Source organism: Lichtheimia ornata (genome assembly GCF_029851405.1).
Source record: "Lichtheimia ornata isolate CBS 291.66 chromosome Unknown scaffold00003, whole genome shotgun sequence".
NCBI classification, from domain to species: domain Eukaryota; kingdom Fungi; phylum Mucoromycota; class Mucoromycetes; order Mucorales; family Lichtheimiaceae; genus Lichtheimia; species Lichtheimia ornata.
Window position 1 is genome coordinate 110,718 of NW_026695323.1, and position 18,859 is coordinate 129,576.

Consider the following 18,859-nt stretch of genomic DNA (forward strand, 5'->3'; position numbering starts at 1 on the left):
GTTATATACAACCATGCGGGTTGTGCCACCTGATCCAATTTGCACATGCACCGAAAAGATTGTGAATACACCAAGCAAGATGACTAGCTCTTACTTTAACGAAAGAGGCGACAACAATGACAACCAAAGATAACAATGAAAGGTTGAAGATCATCACCCATATGAGTAAATGGACACCATGGGGGACAAAGAGCCATAGTGTGATTGAATGTCTATGCATAAATTAGGATGGCAATAACTATCATCGTCAAACAACGCCATCCATAGGCTATCACGAACCGTACGAAATAACACGTTGTTCGAGAATGTTTGTATGAGTATTATTCAAAGAGCAGCGTCGATGGCACCTTCATCTCTAAGCATAGTGCACAAGCGTAAATGTTCCCGGCACACCACAACCTCGGCATGGGTGTGATAAAACGACAAGTTGGCAGAGCCCAATTTTCCAACTTTTTCTTTCAGCTTCCGATGACGGCTCCCATTAAACACCATCAAATTTTTTTTTCTATTTCACCGCATTGATCATTTTCTTTTGGAACAAGTTAAACAAGTATATATGCTCATCTGTGAACAGGACATTCATGGATGAAGAATCATGAACCGTTGTCTTGAGAGCACATAGGTTGTCTTCGAAGGTCAGAGTGACCGGGAGAAGTAAGGTAGACTACCCCAGTTAAAGTTCTTCGGTAAAAGAGAAGCAAACGAGTAAACAAGGACCAAGCCTTTATATAGACGCTGCAGGCGGGGTTACAACATCATCATTCTCGCGCCGAGTGTTACACGCCACACATAGCCATCCTTCATCAATGGATGATTGCATATTGTTATTGCCATCCAACGTTTTCTCATATACACGCCACTCGACCATGGTTGATTGTGTCATCAAATCCAAATCCAAATCCATTATGACATGCAAGAACGTTGAAAATTGGGTGTTGACTAGACTTTATTATCTCACTTGTTGACTCATTTCTTTTAACATCAAGTGTTATTATCTTCATCCTCACCATTCGTTGCCTCATCATCAATTCTCAAAGCTGTTATCCCTTTTCGCTCTTCTAGTCGAAGTAGAATTAAAAGTGGAGACGATTGAGCGGATGGATGCATGTGGCTCACGATGGAAAGGTATGTGCATGATGATGACAGCGGTAGATGGGTGCTGATAATGGATGATGATTGTTGCTACCATGGAAGAGGATGCCGGTCTCGTAGATATGGCATGATGCAAGATGACAAAAGTTGACAATAGACACAGCACCAAGAACAGTTGCCTAGCAACCTCCCCTCTCAAATCCTCAAGTGATACAATTCCTTCCATTCAACGTACCAAACCAATATCCAATCCATATCCATATGAAGTCGTATGTATTGAAGCACATTGCTACACGTAAATAAAACTGCTTCTATATGATGGCTATCTGCTGTTCACGTGAAAATGCCGTAAGACGAGTTGCTGCAAGTAACTTGAGACAATTGAGTAAAAGCCCTGCTAATGGCGACTGCCGTAACGAATGCTGTTACGTTTGATTATGGTAGAGGGGTGTACAAGAGAAGAAGTAGTGTGGCAAAGAAACGCGAGTGCTGAAGTGGGCTGTACACGCCATGAAGCTGCCATTTAGTCGAAGGCTTTCGGATCAAAGCAATTGTAGGCTCAACATGATGGGCTGAAGCAGGACACTCGTTCGCAGGTGGTAGTTGTATACTTGAATGGGGCAACAGATGAGACTGGGAGGAAGAGACAGTACTCTGGTGGTGGAATGAGTGCGGGATTTAATTGAATTTGAGCGCCTCGAAGGTAAAGCTGCCATGAGCATTGTTCCCATTACAGAGGTAGTCTCTTATTGTAAATAGGGATACCGAAGGGTGTCTTATGTAATGGCGTATAGATTTCAATGTCATTATTGTAAGATTCTCGTACGTAAGCATTGGTCCAAAGGCTAAGGGATGACCTATTGGACGAGAACCCTTCGAGCGAAGCGAGCACTTGAGGCCGCTACATACTGATTTTCTTAACGAATTCGGCAGTATTCTTTTATCCTCACAGGAACTGACAATGTTCTTGCTCTTGTCATATAAAAGATAGAGTAGATTTGAAACTTGTTCTCGAAATCCGATGTGATGTTGAGAAACCGAGCAAAGCGGCTTACGCCAAGCGATGAGCTGGGTGATGATAAGATGTGGCGTGGGGCTCAATCCAAGTCAAACCTGGTATAACTTGGCCACATAACCCATATGTCATATGATATCAGAGCGTGTTGGCGATCTGTCAATTGTGCACTTTTGAGCTATAAATAAAATTTGGCGGCATGAATAATGATCCAAAGTCTGGACTCCCTTGTTCGCTGTATCCTTGGCATGTAGTTTCGTCAATGCAGACACATCACACGGCTAAACTCCATACGACGAAACTTGTAGTAGAATGAAGAAGAACGTCTAGAATCTCACGTTCCTTACAAGGCACAACAGCTACATTTGGCTGTAAAGCTTTTTGGATCCTATAAGATAATTTGGGTGTATGAAGCATTCCTTGCCATGATGCACATAAAAAAGGCATGACAATGGCGTATTGTACGGTGGGATGGGCTACATACGGATGGAATTGTGACCCAAAGTTTTTTCCATGCATGACGGCATCGTGTTGACTTGGCATGGGTTAACTATCGGTAAACTTGGGCCCCATCTGTTTCAAACAAGCAAATGATTGGCCGGCATTGCAAAGAACAGGTGCAATGGCGATGGATGGTTCTGCCACGTTGACAAAAATAGGCTAGGGTTGATGTTGCCCCTCGACGCTGCACAACTATTTAAATCACCACCGGGCCAACAATTGTATCCTCCTTATTCCTCACTTTATTAACAACCATGGATCTGCAGTGGTGTATTGTATGCGATGTTCATGTTACCGATGATCAGGTAAATAATAATAGCACTGAGGGGTGTGGTTGATAAACTTGCAGAACGAGCATCTCACTCCCTACACAGCTTTATTGCTCAGAGCAATGTCGCCTTAAGGACGCACCATCCATAATGCGACAACAGCCATCCTCGCCTCCCATATCACCCAAAACGATGGCTGCCGATAATAATAACATTACCATCGCCCATAACGATGACGATGATATACAACTACCACCTCTTTCACCCACATCCACGTGCATTGACGGTCTCCTACCATCGCCACCTAATACCCCAGTTACCACCATCCAATATCTCACTACCTCGTGATCATGTCATGGTGCGTATTATACGATCCATTATTCACTCTACAACTGGTGTTTGGAGTACGGCATACATACATAGGCAAGATTGCCCGAATGCGTCACAACACCGTAATCATGTTCTGCTCTTTTTTGTTGTTTCTACCTTAATTGTAGTATTGTTCTATATTATTACTAGCACAATTTTCCTCCATTCAAAACACACAGAATATGGTATATCATCATGATGACTGTATGCACGTTCTATTACAGGAAAAAAAAGAAAGGGATCATAATAAAGGATTTCTATGCAACAACGTGTGGATTGAAGGGCTCTAATTTGATCAAAGAAAGGTGTAGGTGCTATTTCATTGGCTGAGGATGGGATTGTTTCTATTTGCAGCATGAAGGAGAGAGCAATTGTTGTTTTCGGCATCTTCTGGTTGCTGGACATACTTGAAGGTGCCATTCATGTCTGTCGCGTGAGCCAAATCCAACATCACATTGCATGCAGTAAAACCATTGGCGGGCGTCCTCAAGCTGGTGATATTGTCGAGAATGGCGATTGGATGAGATATGGCCAAATCGTTGCGAAAGAAGGACAAGGAGACCAGAGTTGTTGAACATAATGTTTGATTGATGAAATGTGTGTGTGTGTGCGTGTGAAGATAATATGAGGCGTGTATGTGTGTGGATGTGTATGTGTGCTGTTCTAAAGGAATGGAAGGGGTGATGGGGGAAATTGATTCCGTGTGTGTGTGTTTGTAAAGAATAAAAGAAACGAGGAACGAAGATGTGAATGAGGAAAAAATGTATGTGTATGTGTGTATCTTGCTCGGTTCTTTTATATTCATCAGCAATGCAACTACTACTACAATGGGTCAAGAATAGCGGCACATTTTCTAATGTTTACTCCTGGCTCCCTTGTTGCCATCCATGCAGCAACCCATTATCTCTCTCTCTCGTGTATCCCAACATCAACTTTGCTTTTGTGTTGCCTGATTTGATTGCTGATCGGCTGGTGCTCATTTTGCTGTTAATTGGCTCACAAAGGGGGTGGGGGAGATATAATAAGCACAACAACGTGCGTGGGTTGATTATGAGCCAAGCAGTCAAGTTGATTTATGCAAAAAGAAAGAAATACATTGTTATACATGATATGTTTTTATTGTCCTCAGATAAAGAACCCTAAATTCTTGGCCCCATTTTAGGCCTTGGTCTCACCCTCAGTCTTGTTTTCTTCCTCCTTCTTCTCTTCTTGGATTTCAGCCTTATCGAAGCTCTCGACCAAATCAGGGATCTCATCATCATCATCACCCTCAGCGGCGGCACCAGCACCACCTTGAGCAGCAGTGTAAGCCTCAGCAAGCTTGCGCAAGCTGGCCAAAGAGTCAGGACCCAATTGGCTCAAAATACCAGGAACTAGAATCAATCAATCAACCAACACCCCCTTTCCCTATTAGCATGAATGGTCTTGATTCTTCCCTCTCTCTCTCTCTCCCATATCACAATGACACTTACCCAACTCGGTCAACTCCTTCTCAACAGAGCGGCCATGGATGGCAAAAGTGTTAGAGTTAACAGCAGCTTGGACTATATATAACAACGGTTGTCAGGATACTGTGGGGTGTGCGTAGTTTCCATAGCAACGATACATACCACGGGGAGCACCAAAGTGGATAACCTTGCCATCCTCCTTGAACATGTTGACTTCCTCAATGCCACCAAGGGGTTGAACACCAAGCTTTTGAAGAGCACTTTGGAGCTTGCGGTCATCAGCACCAGCAGAGGACTTGGTGGTCTTCTTCATCTTACGACGGGGAGTACCTGAAAATCATGATCCATATCAGCACCATCATCACTTTTCTTTTGTATCCATATCTTTGTTTATGTATATAAAAAACCTACCCTTGCCACCAATACGGACCTGAGCTTGGAGCTTGGAAAGCTTATCGTTGTTGTTCATTCTGCTGTTGGTAATGCGGATAAAAAGCGACATGCGACGCGTATGTGAGTCAAGTTGTTTGAATGCAATGCAGACGCCATTGGTGATAGTGCGATGGAGTGCATGTGCTGCAGAGTAAGAAATGGACGTGTTGACTGACACACACCTGTTGTTTCTTGTAGCAAAGTGCAGGAAGAAAGAGAGGGTCTCTTACTGAAAGCTGTAAAAATTTTGTATGTAGCGCTCTGATTGGCGGGTGATTCGTGGTGAAAGCTATGTCATCTTGTCAAGCAGCACCCGATAGCTTATGCATTGCTGCATTAAATAAATGGTTTGGGAGACAAGGAATTGATGCAAGTAACGATGATGGTGAAATAGCTTGTTTTCCTCATTTGTGGTGTGTGTATGTTAATGTCTTGCCCAACATCCATTTCATTGTTTATGATGCCAAATGAGTGGGATGTAGTACCGCTTATATATCAATTTTGGGGGAGGTCGCTTTGCAATCAAAGAATGGGGAAGATGATTAAGAACAGCAAGAATACCAAGAGGTGTATTAACATGTCCCATCCACCAACATTGGTTATTCCACCTCAAAATAGCAAAAGCAGCTGATCTTACCGTGTGCTCTACCACACGATCATTCCAAGGTTGATAGAGTGAGTACATAGCAGTGATAAGGAAGGGGGGATATCCATAGCAAGGGTAAATGTGAATAAGCCCCCCTTCCCCTCTCACTGGGTGATGATGAATCGGCACGCATACAAGGGTCTGCAATTCGCTCACATGCCGCGTTTGATTTGTCCTCTTTCTCTCACTTTATGCATAATTCAAATTTTGTATGAGCGATCATAGCAATAAGAACCACTTCCCTCTTTATCTTACTTGATACTTTTACCAACTACATTTACACCACCATAATCAACAACAGGCTCTTTTCTTTTACAAGGTCAAAAGTAGAGTCATCGTCATCAAACATGTTCAATGCACCACCAGCTCATCATCAGGAACACTACAGCAACCATCCGCTGATCACAAGTTCACAACGACAACATCGTCATTATCATGATTCATTGCCCTTGGATATCATCTTGTACATTTTCTCATTCATGCGACTAATTGACCTGTGTCGTCTTCTTCAACAAGCCAACAACCCCAACAATAATAATAATGATGACAACAGCGTTTCGGATTGTTGCAGCTATGCGGTTTTATCACGTGCAAAAGCAGAGCGATGGCAATTAGCTGTTTATACACCAGCAAGTTACATGGTAGCATTATGCCAAGGTGATCCTGAAGGTAGGCTTGCGCTCGCACGGTTGTCGTGTGCAGGCTTTGATGCAAAAGAGGGTGTGCTACGCTTTGAAACCACAAGCTCGGAACCCGTGCTGCTGCATGACCTGCCGTCTTGCGTCAAATTAGTATGTACACAGTGGCCATGTCGTCCCGCGGAAGATTGTGCTACCATCAACCTACCGCTTTGTAGTAGCAACGGCAACAGCAGCAGCAACCAAGATCTGGTGGTGTGTCATCAAGCAACCAATCTCTCATCGGATGCCAAACTCAGCTGCCGTATGATGACAGCCACAGATCACCATGATGATGATGATGGGGTCGTATGTCATGCGTGCAACCATCATGCACGACACCATCATCAGACAACAAAAATGCACAAGGTGTGGTTTGATAAAGCTCTTGTTACATTTCAATGGTTGCAACAAGGGCTTTTACAAGGTTTATAGTGATTGAAAGGAGCAAGCTAAATAAATGGGTGATTTACATGCGAAGGCTCGTGAAGGATCAGTGCATAGTTGTTGAAGACCACATGTCAATCATGGATGGAGTTTTAATTGAACCACTGGTAACGCATCTTATTTGTCAGAGTCATACCATGTCGACTTGTATAAACCACTTGTGCCAACCATCCATCGCTGGTCCAGGTGCATCATTCCTCGAATCATCCCATCAGCATCCTCGTGGGAAGAACATAAACTCTTTTTACATCCCTTGATCTCCCGCATTGGAAAAGATATAAAAGCACATCTCCATTGTCGTCACGTTTATCTCTTTCATCATTAACATCCTTTTATTCATCATCCATTCTTCTTGTACAATCCATCATCATGCCTGTCGTCGAGGAACAACAACAACAACAGATCCATCACACCGCAAATGGCAAGACCCACCATAAGCCTCGCCATCACATTGCCATTTCGCCATACTATAATCAAGGTAAATAATGGTGATGGTGATGCAATATCAAGTCATCTCAACCTGATCCCTCTATCTCACTCACACATGCACGGGACTACATTTAGGCACAGCCCTTGACACCGAATCACGTCTTCATCTTGGCCTGCGTGGCTATGTTCCTGTGGCTGTTGAAGACCTTGAGATGCAAAAGACACGTGCTCTACGATACTTGAGATCAAAAACTACTTCCCTTGACAAGTACATCTTTATGGCACAACTACGTAATACCAACATTCGTTTGTTCTACAAGCTTGTTTGTGATGAGCTCAAGGTATGTAGATTATTACGACAATGGATACGTTATTTACCCAGGGCACTAACACTGCGTCTAGGAAATCGCCCCAATCATTTACACTCCCACTGTGGGTGAGGCATGCGTTGAATACTCCAACATTTACCCCTTCCTTGGACCACCTGGTAAGTGAAAAGCAACATGTTCAATGCCGTAATCTCATCATCTTTTTATCTCAAGGTGCTGCTGATGGCTTGTATATCACAATCCATGACTTGCCCCATATCAAGGAAATCCTCCACAACTATCGACGTGCTGCAGATGGCACCGTATCTTCCCCTGATATTACAGTGATTACGGATGGTTCCCGAATCCTTGGTCTTGGTGATTTGGGTATGGGTGGCATTGGTATTCCCATTGGCAAGTTGCAATTGTATAGTGGTGCAGCAGGTATTGATCCTCGCAAGACGCTGCCCATCATTCTCGACTTTGGTACCAATACGGAACGGTATCTCAATGACCCATTGTATCTTGGTCTCAAGCAAAAACGCCCTAACGATGACGAGGTATGTATGCGACAAAAGGTGGATGATAGTAGATTCATGCTGACACGCATAATAATGCTATGTGTATAGTTTTATGCTGCCATGGATCAAGTGATGCAAGGCTTGTATGAAGTTTTCCCTGACATTCTTGTGCAATTTGAGGATTTTTCATCCGAACACGTATGGAACAAGAGATAACGGCATATACGCATGGACTTGATGAGCTGATTGCATGTGTATTGATAGGCTTTTGGGCTGTTGGAAAAATACCAGGACAAGACTTTTTGTTTCAACGATGACATCCAAGGCACTGGATCGGTGATTCTTGCTGGTTTTATGAATGCAGTGCGTGTGGCTCAAGAAAAGATCGGTGTCCAACCCGGTGATCATCGCATTGTATTCTTCGGCGCTGGTTCATCTGCCATTGGTGTTGCCAAACAAATCCTCACTTACTTTATGCGTGAGCATGGCTTTACCGAGGAACAAGCGAAAAAGATCTTTTACTTGGTTGACAGCAAAGGCCTCGTTACCCTTGATCGTGGTGACAAGCTTGCTCAACACAAGGTGTATTTTGCACGATCCGATAATAACCAAGCCCAATTCAAGACGCTATGTGATGTAATTGACTATGCCAAACCCACAGCGTAAGTTGATTTTGTTTATTTGTGTATGTACAACAACTATGTCAAGTAGGCTGATGATGTGCATGTAATTTAGTCTGATCGGCTTATCGGCCCAACCCCAAACATTTACAAAGGAGGCAATTGAGAAAATGGCTACCCTGAACAAGTTGCCTATTGTGTTTCCATTGTCGAATCCCATGACCAATGCCGAGTGCACGTTTCAACAAGCCATGGAGTATACCAACAATCAAGTATTGTTTGCATCAGGCACAGCATTCCCTCCTGTGACGCTTCCATCGGGTGAACTCAAGCATGCAGGACAAGGCAACAACATGTATATTTTCCCGGGACTTGGCTTGGGCGCCATTATTGCAAAGGCACGCCACGTTTCTGATAGCATGGTCTATGAAGCTGCCAAGGGTTTGGCGGCGTCCCTTGAACCCGAGGAAATTGCCCAAGGCGATCTTTACCCGGCATTAAACCGCATTCGTCCTGTATCCGCATTGGTGGCAGCTGCTGTTTGTCGTCAAGCTGTCAGTGAAGGTCTTGCACAACAACACGATCTAGTCCACATTGTCCAACATGGCACCCAAGACGAGCTCATGGCGTTTGTAGAAAAGCACATGTGGGATCCCAACCATCACGGTCATTTCAGCTTGCCTCCTCACTAAAAAAAGGGGGGCATTCCACTTGTTTTCTGATCAGTCGGTTTTCCCCATTCGTCTCTTCAGCACTCTTTGAACATAATAGCATATCTCTTATCGTACGTATCCTCCTTTTCTTCTATCACATTCGCAACCCCCCTTTCATCCGATTCAAGCCGCCTCTTTTTCTATTTTCATCCATGGGTCACTTTGCCCTCCCCCCCTAAAAATGATACACACACATACCGAATTGCATTTGTCTTTGTACTCAAAATACGCACGCAACACTCACCCATACACACATACACACACGCTCCCATTCAAAAATGCATATTGTATTCTATTCACATCGAGAGAACGCCTTTTGCGTGCAATTTCAAAGTAAACAAGGAAGCTTATTTGCCGTCTATCAACCGAACAAAGATGTTATATAAGGTTTGGGTGGTATCAACCTTGGGTGAATTGGTCTGTGTGCTTTTTTGATTACTTTTTGATCGACCAAGAACAACAACACTATGCAATTGTCATTCAAGCTTAGCTTGTATCTCCTCTTTTTGATTGGTCTTATTACTACCAAGGTGATGGCTGGTGGTTCCTGGGACGATGATGATGATGATGACGATGATGATTACGATGATGATGACTATGATGATTGGAACAAGATGCCTGATGCAGGTAAAGGTGGATTCCCCCCTACCTCCTCTGTCGGTAGCATGCATCCACCCAATGGCCCTGGTGCACAGCCCGTGCCCACTTATCCACCTGGTGGATATTATCCCCCACCTTCGGATGGTGTTGGCTCTACAACTACAGTGACATTCACCCAACTCATCACTGAAACTGTCACCACCACAACTCATCCATCGGCTTCGAATACCGATACAACGAATCCTGACAATAATGACACCTCGGGAAGTTCATCCATGTAAGTTTTATGATGATGATCTTCTTCATCTCCTCCTCCTACTACTATTGCCCCCCCAAGCCCTTTTAGTGGCTCCCAATGATCCTTTGCCTCCGTGATCTTTTCTTTTGCTGATCCATCATCATCACCCTATTCTATACACACACACACACACACACACACACGTTTAGGTTCCATGTTGGTGCCGCCCAATGGATTAGCACTACCGGTGTCTTGGTGGCCGCTGCTTTCTTTTCCACTCAGCTCATCTAATTCATGCAACATGAAATCTACTTTGATGATCCATATACATTACCAGCTATATAATAAATACAGCAGTGCAGTAGCAGCAGCAACAACAAAAAAAGTCATGCTTGCTTATTATAACAATCACCAATCGATGTTGAATACGTGGGATGTACCTATGATGTAGATGCTTATACACAAACCTGAGGAGGAAGAAGAGGATGAGGAGGCATCTCTCTCTCCATCATCATCTACTACATGTAGGGTGTTGTTGATTGTGCTTCTCATTTGATGTGCATAAAGCGTGGTGGTGTCGTGTAAGTAGCATGATGCAAGGGATGGTGTATTACCTATACTACAAAGCAGTAAGAGAGCGAGTGTTATTAAAGAAGCGTGCTATTATGCATGATGCAGCGCGTCATGGTGATGTTGTTGGTGGTGGGTGATACTTTTTGCATTCACTTTTCCGCGTCGTCATCATTTGTCGTTTCCACTGTACTTGCCTTTCACAATCCCTTGCTTTTTTGTTCCCCTTCCCCACCCCACCCTCACACCTCCACAAACACAAACACACACAAGCACCCTTGACTTCGGTCGACTCACCCGATATATAATCCATCCGTGCTGGTTGTCTCTTGAATCTCGCTTCCGAAGGGGGGCTCTCTCATTGTTCTGTTTTATTCAAGTACGAGCGTTTGAAGGAGGAAAAGGGCATCCTATAATATGATGATGATGGAGGCCAAGCGAGTTTTCTCCTAGTAATACCCATATAGATGATGAGAAGGGAACCATAATCAGAATGCCTTATCTATGGTCATCCTCGTTCTTATTTTTTTTCGCTTTCTATACAAAGGTGGTCTCCTAAGTGATTAGAGTCTTCTCCACAATCGCAAAAGAGTAAAGAGAAATCTTTCCCTACGTACATAATAGACCAACCTCCTCATATTCTACGTATGTACAATGGTCTTATTGGTCTTGTCGATCGATCAATAATGTTGATTTCTGCTTTAAAGACTATCACCTCTCTCTTTCATAGAGAATGCATGACCGGTTCATTAACACCATGACGCCAATTGGAGATATGAAACCAAAGGCAGTATATAGTAATAGATCCAATACATATGAGACAATCTCTTGGATCAAAATATGGCCAATACCATTGGTCCAAAGACCAGAGAGGTCTATGAGGATGATAAAAATAAGGGATGTAGAGGAGGGTGTTCCAGGGAGTGGGGTTAAAAGAGAGCGAGATGATGCATGCTTCATGTGCATATTAGGTGGGGTGCATTTCATCTAAAACACGCGAGCGCGATACATGCTGTTGATAATCCATATCAGGAAACAACAATGCCGATGCTCATTGTGTGAGTGTAAGTGTGTGCATGTGTACGAGTGCCACTCCAAACCAAGAGTCCACAAGGAGAGCCTATCACACACTCTGCGATACGACTCGTTCACCAGCAACATGGAAGGAGGCTGAGGGTATTATTATGCTCTACGCCTAATGATCCATAATTGCTATGTTAGTGCGCGCTTATGATCAGGCTCGTGGTTCAATATTAATGGGAGGAAACACCTTTATTATTATGTATGGCATCATGTTGCATAGCAAACAGCTCAGGGTTTGCTTTAAATTTAGCGAATGGCTGCTGTTGCACCGTATGGTGTATGATGCTGCTGCTGCCGCTGCTGCAGGTGAGATGCGTGTTCTCTTCATAAAGCATACACGCTTTATCCCGGAGATAAGTGTATTATTACTTGCATAAATGCGGGATAGCCATGCTTTTTTTTCGTCCTGAGCATATCCTTCTTCCCACCAAAATGTCCTTGCTTTGCCCTTCTCTCTCTCCTATTTTACTCCAGATTATTCAGGTGGAGCAAGTGGTCAGAGATGGTGGGGGGTAGTATCCCAAACGGGGTAATAGGGCATAAGAGTGTATGTGTATTGCCCGATGTTGGATGTAAAAAGAACGAGTAAGCGATGACCGAGAACAAAAAAAGGGGGTAATGAATTGACTTTGCAATCCGCACAGACGATGAGTGGCTCCATTTGTCTGTGTGCAAGTATAAAAAGGACCACAACCATCATCACCCTCCCATACCATAACACAGACATTTCATCTGCATTCCCACTACAACAGCTACTAGATTCTTTACACATTCTTACACACACCCACACCTATATACAAAAGATGTTCTTTTCTACTTCCAACCGTGTCCACGTACTTGATGCACCTGCTGCTAACGACAAAAAGTGTATTGGTGGTGCACCTTGCCCTACACCCAGTATGTCGCATTCAGTATCCACCGTATTTCAAAACCGCAAGGCATCATTTCGACGTTCCATCACTCGCATGTTGCATCCAAAAAAGTCTACTCAAGTGGATGATTTGGATACACCTTGTTTATCCACCTCGACATCGATTTCATCAGTGCGTTCCAGCTTTTCATTCTCACGCAAATCATCTTCTCAACAACCATTGCCTGCTCCTCGTTCTTCGAAATCCATTGAGCTTGAGTCACTCATTGTGGAATACCCCTCTCGTACCGTTCGTGTCAGCTTGACCCCTATTTGCGCTGCATAAGGAAAACACGAGAAACCACCCATCATCATCAATAACTGCTTGTGCACACGCACACACACACACACGAATGGAAATGTGCTCACTCACTCACTCACCTAATATATACACCTCCTCTTCTTCTTCCCTCAAAGAAGAGAAGGTGTACGCCTATGTATATAGAACTACCCGATATATTGCCCTGATCAACGACATCCCTTTCAAACCTTCTTTATTCCCCCCAACCCCACCTTTGTTAGATATGACTGATAAAAAAGAGATATAAGATTATAGAGACCTAATTCCCTTCCTTTTCCTTACACCATCATGCTTTCACGTACATACTTATAGCCTTTATTAGAGAGATCGCTTGTACATGCTTTTTTACCCCAATCCCACTCACATCACGCCCTTTTTTGATTCTTCTTTTTTCATTCAATAAATACATCTATTTTATTGTTCATATGGAGGCATCATTGATTGAGGGTAAAAAGGCAGAAGGACTTAAAGTCGCATGCGATTGGTTAAATTCAAGTCACCATCGGGCGGCAGGAGAGGTGTGTGGTGTGTGGTGTGTGAGACACATTGCTTGTCCGATTCCATATCCCACTCAATTCACGCTTGTTCACTCTTTCTCTCTTGTCAGTCTCTGTTTTTTAACTTTTACGTTCTCACATTACCTCTCTTTTCTTCTCCACAATACAATGGACGACAACGAGGCCAACTATTATCAACATGAGGATCATGACGAAGAAGAAAACTCGTCAGAGGGCGAGGGAGTGACGACAGGCTTCAATCATGGCAACGCAGGTCGCGGTGGTGGCATTGGCAATTCGAGCGATGAGGATGACGACGACGAAGAAGAAGACGAAGACGAGGAAGAAGCACGTAAAGTACGTAGTAGTGAGATCAACCCCACCTTGAACGTTTTCTCATTGACCCATCTCTGGGGGTGGACGATCTTAGATTGCTGAAGGATTCATTGTCGATGACGACGAGGAACAAGAAGAAGATCAGGACTCGGATGGGTCACAGCGTGTGTCAATGCGTCGAAGAAAACGAAAAAAGATTCAAGAGTGTAAGTCAAGACATGCTTATACGTTGTTGGTAGAGAGAAGGCTGATTGTGCACATTTCATGGATAGACGACGAAGAACTCGATGAGGAAGATTTGGATCTCCTGGAAGAGAACACGGGCTTAAAGTTATCGAGGAGAGAGGTAAAAGTGATGATGAAAACAAGGGAGACAGAGTATGTGATCTGACAGGGATGATGCTTGTTTAGCCCAAATTGAAGCGTTTAAAACGTGGACGACAAATTGAACCTGAAGAAGAGATGCAAGAACCCTCAGTGGACAAGTTCTTTTCAGATGAGGAAGCTGAACCAGTGGGTGCAGCGGGTGCTGAAGAAGCTCCTATGGAAGAGGAGGATACCTATGCAACTCATGCTGCGTACCGACGACAAGCGGTTTACGATGATATCAATGATTTCATTGCCGATGAGGATGAAGAAGAGATGATGGAAGATGATGAACGTCAGCACGATTATATGCATGAGGCACCAACACGTCGCCGAGCTGCCAAGGAAATGATGGGCATTTTACCCGAAGGTCTCGATGAAGAGTAAGTTCAAATCATCATGCGGGATATCATATGGATGACTTACATATCCTTTATAGTGTGTTGGCGGATATGTATGATATTTTTGGCGATGGTACGGACTATGATTGGGCATTGTTTGAGGAAGAGGTAGGGTATCATCATCACATTAGGCCTCTGTGTGTGCATGCATAGACTGAATTTTTATTGTGTAGGGCGAAGAGTATACCGAGCAACCTGAACCCAAGTTGGCTGATGTCTTTGAACCAAGCGAATTGAAAGCGAAGATGCTTACTGAGGAGGATGATGAAGTGCGTTTACGAGATATTCCTGAGCGTATGCAAATTCGTTATGCTGGTATGCGCAAGAACTTTGATACAACGCCTTCCGATGAGGAGATTGAAGCTGAAGCATCCTGGGTGTTCCGTGAACTTGTGATGATCAAGCAACTTATTCAGCCTAGCGACAGCCTTCTTGAAGCTGTCAAATCCGTTATCGGTTTCATCACACGTGAATATCTTGAAGTGCCATTCATTGCCGATCATCGACGCGACTACTTTACCGAAATGGATCCTGTATCAGGCATCACGACCGAGTTGTTGACGAAGGATGACTTGTGGAAGATTTACGATTTGGATTTCAAATATCAGAGCTTCGCCAATCGAAAGAAAGCATTGCGGGAGATGATTTCACGATCCATGATCAATGACGACTATGTCAGCAAGCTTCTTGACAGCGCTGAACGTCTTGATGATCTTAATGATATTTCCGACTATGTCTATTACCACTTTGCTGAACAGATCAACAACTTCCAAAAGCAATCAAGAGGTCCCAAACGCCCTATGAACAAGTCGTTGTATGAGAAAAGTTTAAAGAGCAAGCTGGGTGATTTCCTTTCGGTAAATGGATGGAGGATGCATAGATGCAATATGGAATGACACCATTAACCCAATCTATGTGTATAGCGTTTCAGCATTCAATCCTGGCAGTATGGTGCCAACTACCTTGAGAATACCCGCCGGTACTTTCCTGAAGACGAGATTGCATCACCTGAAGAAGAAGCACAAAACTACACGAGCTCTTCAGGATTTTCTGATCCCTCCAGGGTGTTACGGGGTAAGGGGCATCAAACATATCGTTTTCTTTCTTTACGTTGTCATTGACATTGTTTGATATGGATTAGCTGCAAAACTTGTATTGGCCAGTGAGGTAGCTCATGATCCACAAACAAGAAAGGCGATGCGTCGTGATTTGGATACCAGAGCCGTTGTCAGTGTAAAGCCAACAGAACGTGGCTTCACCATTATTGATGAATTGCATCCCTTACATGTAAGTGCCGACCCATGGAGAAAAGATGCTGTCAGCGTTTTCTCATATAGATCCCCTTTTTTAGCCATTCAAATTCTTGCATGAGAAGCCTATTGGTAGCTTCCAAAATGGCGAGTTTCTTCAATTGTTACAAGCTGAATCAGATGGGTTCCTTACGATCAATGTGGGTGTGGCCAATTATCAAGGCTGGTTTGAGCAAATTGCCGAATTCTACATGTCGGATGGTTTCAGTGATTCAGTACAACAATGGAATCGGCACCGCCAAGATGTCATTCGAATGGCTGTGGATGATCATTTGCTTCCTCAAATGGAAAAGTACATCCGAGAAAAGTTGCGAATGGAATCACAAGAAACGATTTGTGAGGCATCCTATCAGACATTGATGAGCAAGGTGAATGTGGGTCCTTTCCGTGGTCGAGATTCTGATCGATACAAGAATGGTATCCCACGTGTGATTGCCGTGTCTTCTGGTAACGGTGACTACAAGGATCCCATCATGGCTGTGTGCTTGAATCATCGAGGACGAATGATCGACAAGATTGAGATTCCTACTTTCCGTGATGAAAAGAGCTGGAAACAATTGGTGGATTTTGTAAAGACGAAGCGTCCTAATGTTGTTGGTGTTGCTGGATTCAATGCTCAGGCTCATCACGTGCTCAAGCACATGCAACGGTTGATCAGTGAAGTCAATGGCACCCTCGAATCAGGCACGCCACCTATTGACCTAGTGGCTGTGGATGATGAGACCTCACGTTTGTACAAGAATTCAAAACGTGCGCATGATGAATATGGAGAATACGCTGAGGTGACACGTTACTGTATCAGCTTGGCACGTCGTCTCCAATGCCCTATCCTCGAATACACAAGTCTCGGCTCTGATTTACTTGCTCTTCATTTCCACAAGTTTGATAGCTTGGTGCCTGCTGAAGTTCGCCATCACTATCTTGAACGGGCCTTGATCAATGTTGTTAACGACATGGGTGTTGATATCAATGCAGCTGCTACCAATCCATACATTGCCAGTGCATTGCCACATGTATGTGGTTTAGGTCCAAGAAAGGCACAAAATATACTACGCAAGATTGAAGCTAGGGTAAGTTGAGTCAACCAATCAATGGATATGGAAATGGATGTATATATGACTTTGGTGTTTTTTATTCTAGGGCGAGCTTGAAAGCCGATCAGCACTTGTTACACGAGGAATGACACCCGCCATTACATTTATGAATTGTGCCAGCTATTTGCGGATACGAGATGTGGATGATGCTGATATTTTGGATGATACGCGAATTCACCCACAAGAATATGATCTTGCTCGTAAGATGGCAGGTGATGCGCTCGAGATTGATGAGGATGACATGGATGATTACGACACCAAGGTGGCCATTGTGCGACGTGTCGTCAAAGAATACCCCAAGAAATTGAATGACTTGATTCTCGACGATTATGCAACTGTATTGCGTGAGCAGTATCGTGCGCCAAAGCGACAAATCTTGGAACACATCAAACTTGAGTTACAAGGCCCTTATCATGATCGACGCAATCGATACACACGACCTACGTTGGAAGAGACCTTTACCATGGTTACGGGTGAGACCCCAGAGACGCTTCGAGAAGGATTCATTGTACCTGTCAAGATTCAGCAGTTACGTGGCAAGATGGCAATTTGTTTGTTATCCAATGGACTCGAAGGCATGCTGTATATCGACAATGTATCGGACACACGCGTGATGAGTGTTGGAGATGTATTGGAGCAAGGATCCACAGTGAATGCAAAGGTGCTTCATATTGACAAGGAGAAGTTTGTTGTGGATATGTCGTGCAAGGAATCGGATACTAGGCCGGATGGCGATTTAGAATTGCGTCGTGTACCCAATGATCAATACTATGACCTCACAGCCGAAGCCGCCGAAATTAACCGGAGGAATGCATTGCTCAAGAAAAAGACGCGTGTTCAACGTACGGTCAACCATCCTCTCTTCCGCCCCTTCAATTATTCGCAGGCTGAAGAATATCTTGCTGATCGTCAACGAGGTGATTTGGTGATCCGTCCATCCTCAAGAGGTGCTGATCACATTGCGATCACGTGGAAAGTGGATGACAACATGTATCAGCACATTGATGTGGTGGAGGTGCGCAAAGACAATTCGGCATTTGCCCCTGTGCAATACAAGGTGAATGATCAAATCTTTGACGATCTGGATCAGTTGATTGTCACCTATGTTGAAGCTATTGCAGCCAAGGCAGAGGAATTGATTGCTCATCCAAAATACCGATCAGGTGGCGTTCAAGCATTGCGTAAGTAGGAATAATGGTATCATTACAAATGGATGCTCATTGTATGGCATTTCTCTTCTTTTTTAGAATCCCATCTTTCAGCTCTTACTATGGCCAACCCACGAATGTCAGCATACGGCTTTTGCCTAAGCGACAAGCCTGGATACTTTGAACTCGGCTTCAAGTTAAATGCCAAATCACAACCAGCTCGTTGGATGGTGAAGCTTTTACCTGATGGATATCGATTGAGAGATACTTCTTATCCTGTGGTGAGCGATTTGATTAATGGATTCAAGCGAATTCAGTCAACCGAGGCACAAAAACGTCGACAGCGACAACAACAACAACAACATCAACATCATGCACCGCCACCTTCACACCACCATCACCACCATCATCATCATCATTCAGGTTACCGACGATAGATCATCAAACTAGCAGCTTCACTTTTTTTTTCTTCCATTCTGATTTCTATTTTCTTGACACACACACACACACTTCCGTTT

General features: G+C 43.9%; 6 protein-coding genes across 6 annotated transcripts; 5 read left to right on the top strand and 1 right to left on the bottom strand.

The window, feature by feature from the left end:
* Nucleotides 1-2,862: 2,862 nt before the first annotated feature.
* Nucleotides 2,863-3,225, top strand: O0I10_001022 (uncharacterized protein; the record flags this gene model as incomplete). Its single annotated transcript, XM_058481121.1, has 2 exons — nt 2,863-2,913; nt 2,983-3,225. 2 exons carry the CDS (start codon nt 2,863-2,865, stop codon nt 3,223-3,225), a joined length of 294 nt encoding a protein of 97 aa, XP_058347759.1.
* Nucleotides 3,226-4,404: 1,179 nt separating this feature from the next.
* O0I10_001023 (uncharacterized protein) lies at nt 4,405-5,196 on the bottom strand (the record flags this gene model as incomplete). The annotated part of the gene is made up of 4 exons (XM_058481122.1): nt 4,405-4,619; nt 4,719-4,790; nt 4,857-5,024; nt 5,106-5,196. The coding sequence occupies 4 exons, from the start codon at nt 5,194-5,196 to the stop codon at nt 4,405-4,407; spliced, it is 546 nt and encodes a 181-aa protein (XP_058347760.1).
* A 2,069-nt stretch (nt 5,197-7,265) lies between these two features.
* Nucleotides 7,266-9,466, top strand: O0I10_001024 (uncharacterized protein; the record flags this gene model as incomplete). The annotated part of the gene is made up of 7 exons (XM_058481123.1): nt 7,266-7,374; nt 7,461-7,666; nt 7,728-7,812; nt 7,868-8,193; nt 8,263-8,352; nt 8,419-8,816; nt 8,890-9,466. The coding sequence occupies 7 exons, from the start codon at nt 7,266-7,268 to the stop codon at nt 9,464-9,466; spliced, it is 1,791 nt and encodes a 596-aa protein (XP_058347761.1).
* A 488-nt stretch (nt 9,467-9,954) lies between these two features.
* O0I10_001025 (uncharacterized protein) lies at nt 9,955-10,616 on the top strand (the record flags this gene model as incomplete). The annotated part of the gene is made up of 2 exons (XM_058481124.1): nt 9,955-10,364; nt 10,535-10,616. The coding sequence occupies 2 exons, from the start codon at nt 9,955-9,957 to the stop codon at nt 10,614-10,616; spliced, it is 492 nt and encodes a 163-aa protein (XP_058347762.1).
* A 2,165-nt stretch (nt 10,617-12,781) lies between these two features.
* O0I10_001026 (uncharacterized protein) lies at nt 12,782-13,174 on the top strand (the record flags this gene model as incomplete). The annotated part of the gene is made up of 1 exon (XM_058481125.1): nt 12,782-13,174. The coding sequence occupies one exon, from the start codon at nt 12,782-12,784 to the stop codon at nt 13,172-13,174; it is 393 nt and encodes a 130-aa protein (XP_058347763.1).
* Nucleotides 13,175-13,854: 680 nt separating this feature from the next.
* O0I10_001027 (uncharacterized protein) lies at nt 13,855-18,778 on the top strand (the record flags this gene model as incomplete). Its single annotated transcript, XM_058481126.1, has 11 exons — nt 13,855-14,043; nt 14,117-14,228; nt 14,295-14,368; nt 14,434-14,771; nt 14,828-14,897; nt 14,963-15,646; nt 15,713-15,863; nt 15,931-16,076; nt 16,141-17,169; nt 17,240-18,374; nt 18,441-18,778. The coding sequence occupies 11 exons, from the start codon at nt 13,855-13,857 to the stop codon at nt 18,776-18,778; spliced, it is 4,266 nt and encodes a 1,421-aa protein (XP_058347764.1).
* Nucleotides 18,779-18,859: the final 81 nt, after the last annotated feature.